We start from the raw sequence: 12,065 nt of genomic DNA, 5'->3' as shown, positions 1-12,065 counted from the left end.
TTACCCCATTCTTCCCTCGCAGGACGAGTCACAAGCCTGTGTTTGTGAGGATGCCCGCCCTGCAGTCGGAGTGGGGGCCCCTGGGTCTGAGGGGCCTGATACCCTCGCTGCTGCACCACACGCTCCTCGGATACAACTTCCTTCTCCCGGACGCAGTAGGTAATACTGGGTCTCCTTGTACAACTCCTACTGGTCGTCATTATCATCATTAGGCTAGCAAGCCTCACTAAAATCACGAGCATCTATCAAGCATCTATCAACACAGCATCTATCAACACTAGCCTTTCTACATCACTAGCGCTTCTAGTATGGCTAGCATCACATGACTAGCATCACTAGTCTTTCTACATCATTAACATCACTAGCATCACTTGACTAGCATCGTTAGTACCATGAGCATCACATAAATACCATGATTAGCATCGCTAGCATCACGACTAACTACATGAGTTCACATACAAGAATGGCCAGATCTTTATTGGGTTTAAACCGTTTTCCGCCCCCCTCCCAGGTGGCTCTCTGTCGGGAGACATGGTGACGGATGAAGAGTTGTTCATCAGGTGGCTGGAGGTGGCTGCCTTCCTCCCAGTCCTCAGCTTCCACACCCCGCCCTGGGTCTACGGAGAGGAGCAGGTAGGCTCCTGTCAGGGGGGCCGTCGGTTGGACCCCAGCTAAGAGGAAGAGTGTGCAAGGCACTTAAAATTAAATGGGTTTACTGTCCTCGCTTATATTATATTAAAAGTCTATATAGTAGTATGCAAGTACATGACCCATTGCTGTAGCAGGGAGGATAGTGCTGCATAGAAAATGAATGAACACCACAATTCTAAGTGTTTTTCTATTGCTGGGATGAGGGATAATGTTTGTGTTTGGGTCGATGGAGGACTGGTTGTTTTCTCTCGAGCTGCGTTCTCACGCTGTGCAGCGAGATGTTTCCTCCATGGCAACGGGCCAGAAGGTGTGTTTGTGGAGAGGAGCAGGAGGGGACACTGTTCCTAGGACTATGAACATCTCCTGCTCCGCCCTTCTCCTCCTCCTCTCCATCCATCCTTTCCATCCTCCTTCCACCCCTCTCTTTCTCCTACTCCTCCCCCTACCTCCTCCTCCCCCATCCTCAACCTCCTCCTTCTCCTCCTCGCTCTCCTCCTCCACTTCCTCCTCCCCCTTCCTCCTTCTTCCCCCTCCTCTGTCTTCTCCTCCCCTTTCCTCCTCCTCCATCTCCTCTCTCTCCTCCTCTTCTTCCACCTCCTCCTCCCCCTTCCTTCTTCCCCCCTCCTCCATCGCCTCTCTCTCTCCTCCTCTTCTTCCTTCTCCTCCTCTATCTCTTCCTCCTCCTTTCAGTGTGTAGAACCAGGGCTTTTCTCCCCGACCTTCAGCCTTTTAAAGGCCTTCCAGTCCAGTCCACTCCTGCATTGGTCCAGTGCAGTCCAGGCCGGTCCAGTCTAGTCTAGTCCAGTCCAGTACAGGCCAGGACGGTCCGATGTACAACCCAGATTCCAGTTGCTCTCAGATACAAATATGTTTCCCACTGTAGAGAAAATACTCCGGCTGACCCTTTGTCCCCTGATTTTCCTACGTACCCCACACTCCTACCCCTACACACACACGCACACACAGTCACACACACACACACACTCATACACCCACACACACACACACACATAGACACACACACTCCCAACCCTACACACACCACACATACACACTCCCATCCCTACACACACACACAAACACACACACACACACACACACACACACACACACACACACATACTCATACACACACACACACACACACACAAACAAACACGCGCAAGTACACGCGAACAGGCAAACCCACATGCATGCACACACACACACACACACACACACACACACACACACACACACACACACACACACACACACACACACACACACACACACACACACACACACACACACTGCTCAGCTCCCTCCTGACCTCACCTGCGGAGGGGGTCCATCTGGTGTGGGTTAGGGTCTGTCGCGGGGAGTTATGACTCCACTTCAACTTGCAGCCGCTCTGCACCAACCAAAATGAAGCTGACTTGGAAAAATACTTTATTATGGGAATTAAAATGTCCGTTCCAAACTGACAAGTTTGACACGGTTTGGAGGATTTTACACAAAAGTAAAGCATTTCTCTGGTCTAAATGATTTAATTTGAATGTGGCACCTTCCTTGGAAAATATGCTGGTTGTAGACTAATGACATTTAAAGGTCACGTTGAAACGTATATAGCACTAAAACCACATATAGCACTGAAACCACATAAATGCCTGGCTCCTCAATAAGTCTCTGGGCCCTATCTTGCATCCGGCGCAAGTGACTTAGTCACTGGCGCATGTGTCGTTGCTAGTTTACAACTGGCGCAGAGCGTTCTTTTCCCACCAGCGCCACTCGCCGGTAAATTAGGGATTGATCATGCGCCCCAAGGGGTGGTTCGGCGGATGGAGGAGGCGTGTTCTGGCGCAAACGGTATTTTGCCGTCTCTGAATACCATTGCGCTACTGACCCGGAAATACCTGGTTTAAAGTCAGTGGCGCTTTGTTCAGATGCTATTTTAAGGGCGCATGCATACATGCGCATGCGATGCATACGGATTGCTTGTGCACCTCGCGCATACACTTTGCTTCTCTCATCTACCTAGCCGCACATTCTTCTTTGGGAAAGAACAGCTGATGCAGCGGTAAAAAAAATAAAATTGTACTTTTAAATCAATGCATCTGCAAACACCGTACAGCAAACACATATTTTCTTGACACAGACATCGTGTAGGCCTACATGCCCATAACTTTTAGGATTGATGAATAGGCCTATTTGATCGTGAAAAACATTGTTTTACCGCGAGTGAGTGTTAAAAAGAATGAATGAATGCGGGCACGCGTGTGTGCTCTGTTTAAACACACGCAAACTAAACACTCTCATCATCATCTCATCTTCGTTCGCTTATCCGGGGTCGGGTCGCGGGGGGAGCAGCTCAAGCAGGGGGCCCCAGACTTCCCTTTCCCGGGCCACATTGACCAGCTCTGACGGGGGATCCCGAGGCGTTCCCAGGCCAGTGTTGAGATATAATCTCTCCACCTAGTCCTGGGTCTTCCCCGAGGTCTCCTCCCCACTGGACGTGCCTGAAACACCTCCCAAGGGAGGCGCCCAGTGGGCATCGTTACCAGATGACCGAACCACCTCAGCTGACTCCTTTCTAAGTAAAGGAGCAGCGGCTCTAATCCGAGTTCCTCACGGATGGCTGAGCTTCTCACCCTATCCCTAAGGGAGACGCCAGCCACCCTTCTGAGAAAACTCATCTCGGCCGCTTGTACCCGCGATCTCGTCCTTACGGTCATCACCCAACCCTCATGACCATAGGTGAGGATAGGAACGAAGATCGACCGGTAGATCGAGAGCTTTGCCTTGCGGCTCAGCTCTCTTTTCGTAACAACGGTGCGGTAAAGCGAACGCAATACCGCCCCCACTGCTCCGATTCTCCGGCCAATCTCACGCTCCATAGTTCCCTCATTCGCGAACAAGACCCCGAGGTACTTGAACTCCTTCACTTGGGCAAACTAAACACGTGACGTAACGCATAATACAATCAATGGCAATGTCTATTACCGCGGGGACACATGCATATTAGGATAGCATACAATACTGATAAGAAACAATGTTTATAATGTATTGCGTATATCATTAAATAGAACCACAGTTACCGCATATCATATGTTATACCCTATCATACGTTTTCTTTGCTGAAATTTATTTGAGGACTCAGTATTTCTGAAGTTGTGGAAGAAACCCCCTTATTCCATGTGTGAATTAGGCCATATTATTTGGCAATAAACTAAGCCATTTGCAGTTTGAAATTCATGTGCATCTTTCTCATCGGAGACTGCAGACGCGCTGTCAAAATATCAACTCGTCCGATTCAAATGCGCTCATGGCTCTTAAAGGGGATTGGAGCTGGCACTCTCATTGGTTTGTTGCACGTTACGCCCAAACCACACCTACAGGTAATTAGGCTGCTTCAGACCAACCCTTTTGACACTTGCGCCGCGGCGCAAGCGTCATTTATCCGCCTGTAAAATAGCGATAGCGCCGGAGAACCGCCCACAAAGCTACTTGCGCTTTGCGCTTCCCACTTGCGTTTCAGACCGTTAAAATAGGGCCCTCTGTCCGGGTCATGATTCTGAATCTGTTCCCCCAAATGTTTTCTATCTGCTTTTGTTATAACACACGCTATGCTGGATGCGGTCAGGGTTCCTGTTAGGCAGGGAACATGGGGGACGATGTGACCCCAGGAATACAGAGTTATTTTGAGACAGACAGGACACGAGGACAACGCTGAACCACTAAGTCAACAACAAACCGCTCTTTGGTTTTGGCCCTCGGAGAGATTGAAGCAGTTCAGAAAATAACATTGTCTTTGCCCACTGATCTCCTAACACACAGAGTAGCTCCAGCCAGATGGTCTGAGTTAAATAATCAGTTTCTGCTCAGTCACACGAGATGTTAGCCTATTGAGATTCCAGTCCTGCACAAGATACAAGGTTCACCTGCCAATATGAACAATAACAATGATGGTTTCCTCAACCTACGGCCTTGTTTTGTATGTAGGTGCTGAACCTGACCCGATCCTACATCTCGCTGCACCAGGACCTGGTGGTCCCGCTGATAGAGAAGTATTCAGAGGAGTGGCTGCTCACCAGGCACCCCATCTACCGGCCCATGTGGTGGCTGAACCCAAACGACCCTGCAACCTTCACCATCGACGACCAGTTCCTCATCGGAGACGAGGTAGGAAGACCTCCTTTTAATAATGCAAAGCCTGACGGCGGATGAGCTCAAACCCGCGACAACAGGGAGGTTTCACCTTCTTTCGCTTTATATTTGTTTCAACCAATCATGTTGGGGTCTGGAGTCCGGGATCAGTAAGTATAGGGGTACCGGCCCTCATTGGTCAACTGTAATAAAGAGCATGAAATGGTTTCAAACCAGCTCAGCATACTTAAAGAATACCCTTCTGAAAGCTCCATCCAGGTGCACCATTGAGTTTTCCTTTCAATAGAATATCTAAGTCAGGGGTCGGCAACCTTTGTGACATGGAGTGCCAGTTTGAAATTTTATTCTCAACAATAACAGTATCTGTATTCTTAACAAAATAGCCACATCAACATTTCAAAGACTGAAAAACAGCTACACATTTAAACTAAAACTAGTGTAGGTTGAGGCAACATCAAATTATCAGATGCCTACCAGACAGTCAGTGGTCTGGTAGGCATCACCCTGGCCCTGCTTTGCTTGACTGATTCCTGTGATCTGTGTCTTGTAGTTAGTTACTTTGAGTTGCAAACATGCCCCAGATTGCTCCGTTGTTAACCAACTGCGGGTGGGGCTGAGCACATGTTTCATGTGTGAGAACGCCTGCTCACAGAGATATGTTGACCCGAAGACTGACAGCAGCGCCAGTGCTATGCCCCGGAGACAGCTGAATTTCTCAGGTGCAAATGCCCAGCATGTGAGGATGTGGGCTCTGTGATCTTTCACTGGTGTGGCTTCCAAACTGTTTTCTGAGCTCTGCAAACTTGGTCACCCACAGTGTTGAGCTCTTCAGCTCAATCAGCTGCATTTCCATGTCCTCAGTATCCATCCAGTCGATTAGAGTAGCATCCAAATCATGTCCATCAAGCTGTCGGGCTTGATCAAGATAGATAACATTGGTCTGTACCTTTTAAAATCCACAAATCGCTTTGTGAACTACGCCTCCAGCACACGCATGTATGCGGTTATTTCAGCGGTGTTGATGTTGCGCAGGGAGGACAGCTCTCTCAGTTGTCGGAAGTAGCGGAATGTGGAGGTGGAAATGTCATCTGAGAATACTGCCAACTTACCGACAAAAGCCGTCCATGTCTCAAACATGTCCAAAACAGTTTGTCCTGCACCTTGCAGTCTGAGATTGAGCAAATTCAGATGTCCCGTAATGTCCGCCAGAAACATAAGTTTAACAATCCATTTCTCGTCCTCCAGTTCGGGATACTTTTTGCCCTTTTCAGCCAGAAAGGCCTCGATAGCATCAAGACAGCTGACAAATCGCTCCAGAACTTTTCTGCAACTCAGCCATCTCACTGCTGAGTGGAGAGGCAGATCTGTGTATGCGCTGTCCAGCTCCTCGAGCAGGGACTGAAACTGCCGATGCGTCAGTGCAGATCGCTTCACTATAAAGTTAATAATCTTTGTCACCGTGGCCATACAGGGCTCCAGAGTGCGCCTAATTTTGGCGCACATGCGCCTAGAATTCGGGGTAGTGCGACCAAATATTTTATTTGGGCGCACCGGTGCGACTGAAAATGTATCTGGTATAATTATTATTATTTTATTTTTTTACAGAGCAGTCTATTCATAATATTGTAATAACCACGGAAGAGGCTGTGAATGAAGTATTGATTAGACAGCGATTTATTAGATACCTAATAAACCGTTGCAACACGCAAGACCGGTAACAATAGCAACGCCGGTAAACAAACCCGCGAAGCCCAATCCAGGGGCCTGTACTACGAAGCTTGATTAGAGGGTTAGCGAGGTATGTTGAGCTGAAAGCCTGGGTTAGCTGTACCATGAAAGTCGATCTCTTTAAGCGTCGCTGTATCACCATGGTGACTTACACTCGCAACCATACCTGGTCGGGAGCAGCTTTTCAGCGAGTCTACCCGGAGATCGGCTACTTATATCGGCGTGCGCAGCTTCCCAGCCCCTCCTCCGATAATGGCGTCACCATTTGTGGGTGTTCCCATGGACCACGGCGCACTTATCGTACAGGCGTCTCTCCGGAGACAGAGGGTTTTTCGGGACAGAACCGATCCCTTGGCATTGTCTGACGATATACTTTATGAGAGATACAGATTCGGCATTTATTTAAGGCATTTATTTAATGGTCAAAATATTATTAATCAATGGCGTAAATATCGATGGTGCAACCGGTGCAGTTGCCCCCGTCCGTCCGTCCGTCCGTCCGTCAACAACTCAGCGCAAGGCAGGCACGGTTTAACGCCCCTTCCCCCCCCCGTCAACAACTCAAAACTTGGGTGCACCATAAATACGTGCTGGTGCAACCAAATTAAAACTTTAGGCGCACCAGTGCACCCAAGGAAAAAGTTAGTCTGGAGCCCTGCCATAACTTCATTGAGATCGGAATTTGACATTTTTGCACACAGATTTTCCTGATGTATTATGCAGTGGAGTTTCATGATGGGGTGGCCGGCTTTTTCTTCTATCAGTTTGACAGCTCCCTTGTGTCTCCCAACCATAGCGGGGGCGCTGTCTGTGGTCACTGCAAACACTTTTCTGATGTTAATCCCTTGTTCTTCAAAATGTTAAATTATTGCCTTGGCTACATCTTCACCTTTTGTAGTGTCAGGCATTGGCTTCAAGCAGCATAGTTCCTCTCTGACAGTTGAATCACAGTACCTTGCCGTGACTGCCAAACGCGGAATGTCATTCACATCCACGCTTTCTTCAAGTGCAATAAAATTGAATACCGCAGCATCTTTTAATCCAGCTGTTTGCTGAGCTCTGACATTTTCAGCCATTTCATCAATATGTCGCTGAACACTTCTAGATGACGTGGGAATGTCCTTTATTCGTGACTTGATCGTTTCTTTATTTGGCAAGCTTTCAAAAAGAGCATCTGAGCAACTGAGAAAAGCCTCCTTAATAAATTTGCCATCTGTAAACGGCTTCCCATGCTTTGCAATGCAATGCGCAATGCGATAGCTTGCTTCAGTCCCGTGATCTTTAGCAGTGGTAAAAACCTTGAAGGAGCTAGCTTTTCATATCTGGACACAGCACGTTTGATTGACTACTTTGTCTGCTTGGTATTAGAAGGTCTTCTCGTGCTTTGTCTCAAAATGACGCTCTGCACTTGACGTTCTGCACACAACATTCTCACAGCATAAAGTGCACACAGCACGGTCCTTCACAAACACAAAACCAAACTCTTGTATCCAGCAGCACTGGAATGGCCTAGTTTTAGCTGCAGCGGGTGTTGCCATTATTCACAATATCATGCTCTGTCATTCATTCATATGTCTGTACGAAGACAGCGGCAGTGCGCTTGGTCACGTCACACACTTTGATCTGAAATTCTCCCGCTGCAACCTGACCAATGGCCACACTCCAACATCAAATCCAGTGGTGTCCTCCGGGTCCTAGTGCCGACAGACAAAAGCCGGCTTTTTTAAATTATTTTTTTCAAACAGGACAGATAAAGTGAGTATCGTAATAACATTGAGGTGCCGTGTCAGTGTTTATTCTGCGGCGTGCCACAGGTTGCCGACCCCTGATCTAAGTGATGAAAAAGCCCACACTTTGCCGTTTCTGGTGTCCTGGCCAAGGCTCGGTTCCGTCCCCTCCAAGAGGTTCTGCTGTCCCGTAGGAGCCCTGCCGGGTCCCAGATTAGAGACGAGGGCACTGGATGGCGGTTCTGGGGGCCAGAGTTGGGTTGCACCTGTCAGCAGACGGCAGGTGCACTTGATACGCGGAATCGGCAGCGAGCGATATGAGAACTGGCGTCGGGCATCGTAACCAGAGGTCGTGTTTATCATGCGGTGGGAGCTCCTGCACATCCTAACTCCATCTTCCCCCGGGAGCAGGGTTGTTAGGGAGCAGGGTTGTTAGGGAGCAGGGTTGTTAGGGAGAAGGGTTGTTAGGGAGAAGGGCTGTTAGGGAGCAGGGTTGTTAGGGAGAAGGGTTGTTAGGGAGCAGGGTTACCAGAAGTCCAGGATTTTCTTCAAATCTCCTTTGTTATTATCTGATAAATGGTTTGCATTTCCCTGGCCACAAAATGTCCCGGGTTTTGGTTTTCTCACAATAAATAGTGTTTATGATAAATAAATACTGTTATTGCTGTTATAAAATAGAGCCAGGAGTGAGATTAAACATCTAACCTGTCGCTGGGCTCCTGGAGCTCAGCGGTTCAGGTTGAGCAGTTCAGCGCCTTCATCAGACACTAGCGCCTCTGATGGAGGCGTCGGGGATGGTGTTGGCTTGCAGGTGCTGGTGGCGCCGGTGGTGGAGCGGGGTGCGATGCAGAGGGACATCTACCTACCTGACGGGGGCTTCCAGTGGCAGGACAGCCGCAGCGCCGAGGTGTTTGACGGCGGGACGCTGCTACAGGACTACCCGGTGGCCCTGGACCAGGTGGCCGTGTTCTCGCGGAGGAGCTGAGTCACCTGACAAGCCAAAGTCACATGACCCGCCCCATGGGGTTGATCTTACTTTGTTCTTTGTTAAGCCGTGCTATTTTCAACTGGCACTTTTCCACACAAAAGAAAGACCATTGACCGTGTCTTAGGACTCGATCTTGAGATTTAAATATATATGTATATATAAATATATATATATATATATATACATACCTTTATATATATCGATTTTTATACTTGCACTTTACAGTACAAAACTATTTGTATTTTTCACTGTGAGGTTTTTTTCTTTGTTTTTCTAAATCAGTTTTACCTCTTTTTAATGTGTTTGTTTGCTTTTAGTTGTATTCAAGGGACAGAGAAAGGTCTCTGTGTTTACATACATCCATCTCTACAGTCTTTAACCCTTCAGCTGCAGCAGCGCCTCTACAGGTGGAGCTGAGCTAGCTCCTCCTGGTCTTCAATCCTCTCACGACCAAATAAGTAATACAGAAAACAAGGACAGTTGGAGAGTTGGACGAGGGAGGACCCTTCTGGGCCCTCACATGAACATGACCCTACCTTCTTACCACTTGTTGTGACCATTGGAAAGGATTTTACTGGAACTTTCTCGAGCTAAAAGGCTGTTGTATCATAAATATACCTCAAGTTTACTACCGCTTCCCACCAGACAATCAGCACTTATTCTCTGCTTTACTAATCCAGAGAAAGATTCAACATACAACTCTATTTGCCAGATTCAACTTATTATGTAGCCTATTGTAGGCCTGTATGTAGGCACAATTGGTAATAGTTCTGCTAAATAATGTGAAACATGTGGATATTTGACAGTAGTTGGAAATTTCAAGTTCAGAAAGTGAAAATCCTGCCCTGTTTTGGCCCCACCTCACACCTGATTTCATTTCTCGTTGGCTGCTGCCTAACGAGCAAATGAAGAGGTTTGACTCCAAATACTGGAATGGATTTATCCAAGTTTGGATTCTGGAATCTCTACCTCTGTTTTTTCTGTTGTCTTTTTTAGGATCATCTGAGCATTGTTTTTTGGTGACTGTTTCTCATTGAACAGCCTGCACTCCTGTTGTGATGCTGAGGAATTTGATGAGTGCCAATTGAAGTGCTGAAGAAAGCCCGCAATGACACCTCAGATGCGGGAAAGAGATAAAAATAACATTGGGGAATCTTAGCTCCACAATACAATCGTATCTATCATAGCAGGCCTCTGCATTGCACATCGCTTACCACTTCAGAAGGTGTTCCTTGAAACGAGATGTATGATGTCGTGCTGTGTAAACAGGCATCTTTGGACAGGTAAGGACAAAACTACTTCAACCATTTTCCCCACTAGAATGAAGAGTGCCTAGAGCTTGATGCTCATAAATTTATGGTTTTGCGCTGACAATGTTTGATGTCATGTTGCCAGGACTCACTCAACCCTCGGCTAAAATTATGAGTGCAAAAATGAGACCATTTGTTTATGTCTTTTTGTCATTCTGGGACCCCCTTAATCGCACTACGAACAAACACAATTTAATTGATCGCCAATCGATTTTATAGCCTTGATCCTAACAAGTTTACTGTGTATCAATGTTCTACTGAAGCTTAACGAATCACCCCTAGTCTTAACGTTTTGCAGTGGGCTGCAAACCACCCCAACGTCTTAATCTTTCCTAGAAGCAGAACAAACAATGTATGGAAGAACTGTGATTTCCTTCGGTGTAAAGAGCCTTTCTGGTCGCCGATGGCATGTGCTTTCTATTGAACGCTTTGCAACTTGAACTGGCAGACAGAACATCATGGGACTCCTTATTCAGCTGGATGAGGTGAGCGCCTTCGGAGCCTCTGTCTCTGTGCCACTCTTAAAATCGTTAAAGAATTGCAGTATCAGCAATGTACATATTACGATGACTGTGCCATTACAAGTGTCCTTCTCTTCTGTAAATCACAGAACCTCTAATTGACAATGTTGCAATAAAGTTTACATTTTCTTACCACGAACATTAGACACATTCTCTCTCTGGTATCATCCCTGTGTTTAATGACATTTAGGCCGATATACCGTTATTTTTGTAAGATATTTTATATAGTTTAGATAGAGCTAAATGTCCATATTTGTTAAATAATAGTAGATGTGTCTTTATACATGTCTGTGATTCCAATACTAATTGCACCTTAACCCCAATGAAATCATTATATTAAATGGAGTTTAAAGGAGATTCTCAGAAAAATGACCTCACAGAGGTCCCGCCCCTTCCCCTCATGTGGCCCTTCCTTGCATGCCCCCCCCCCCCCCCCCCCGAGCTGCTGTCCACTCTGGGGCTCCGGGTTCTTCTCTGCAACTCAATACAGTCGAGCGGCGCCAACCCAACCCCCCCCCCCCCCCCCCCAGACACACACACACATACACACTATTCATCTGACCTCCCCACCACCCCCAATCCAACCTTCCAGAGGAGCGTCCGGACACCGCCTGCCAGGGGGCTTGTGACCAAGACATGTTGATGAAACATCGTAAAGTGGGTTTCTGAAAGGGCCGATTTAAGAGGAACGACAGAGACTGAAAGCACGTTGGATCCTTGCTTTATTATTAGAATATTCTTTTTATGAACCCTTTTTGGAGAATGACTTATAGAGGGAACCACCAGTACCCATAACACGTCCCAGCAAACCCCAGGAGTCAGAAAAGGGTATCCCCTCTCCTTGATGAATGAATATAAACCAGGTCCAGCAACATGGCCACCCTGCCGTCCCTCGCTGCTCAACGGCTCAGTGGATCCAACTGGCACGGCCCATAGCAACCCCGGCCCAATGACTTATTTTAGAAAGTGCAAGTCAAGGTGTTAAGTTTCAGCG

The 12,065-nt window shown here is 47.4% G+C and overlaps 1 protein-coding gene across 3 annotated transcripts in view; it reads left to right on the top strand.

Annotated features, from left to right (window-relative positions):
* Nucleotides 1–11,336, top strand: part of si:ch211-236l14.4 (SITS-binding protein) — a 41,023-nt gene extending 29,687 nt beyond the window's left edge. For all 3 annotated transcript variants that reach the window (XM_056598850.1, XM_056598851.1, XM_056598849.1), the window contains 4 exons: nt 23–159; nt 512–633; nt 4,633–4,812; nt 9,064–11,336. In XM_056598850.1, coding sequence (XP_056454825.1) covers nt 23–159; nt 512–633; nt 4,633–4,812; nt 9,064–9,237 — 613 coding nt within the window. In that variant the 3' untranslated portion in view covers nt 9,238–11,336. The remainder of the gene's footprint in view (nt 1–22; nt 160–511; nt 634–4,632; nt 4,813–9,063) is intronic.
* The last annotated feature ends 729 nt before the right edge of the window (nt 11,337–12,065 follow it).

The sequence above is a fragment of the Gadus chalcogrammus genome, chromosome 9, assembly GCF_026213295.1.
Source record: "Gadus chalcogrammus isolate NIFS_2021 chromosome 9, NIFS_Gcha_1.0, whole genome shotgun sequence".
In the NCBI taxonomy this organism is placed as follows: domain Eukaryota; kingdom Metazoa; phylum Chordata; class Actinopteri; order Gadiformes; family Gadidae; genus Gadus; species Gadus chalcogrammus.
Note: the sequence above shows the minus strand (reverse complement) of the source record. Positions and strands in the feature narration are given on the sequence as shown.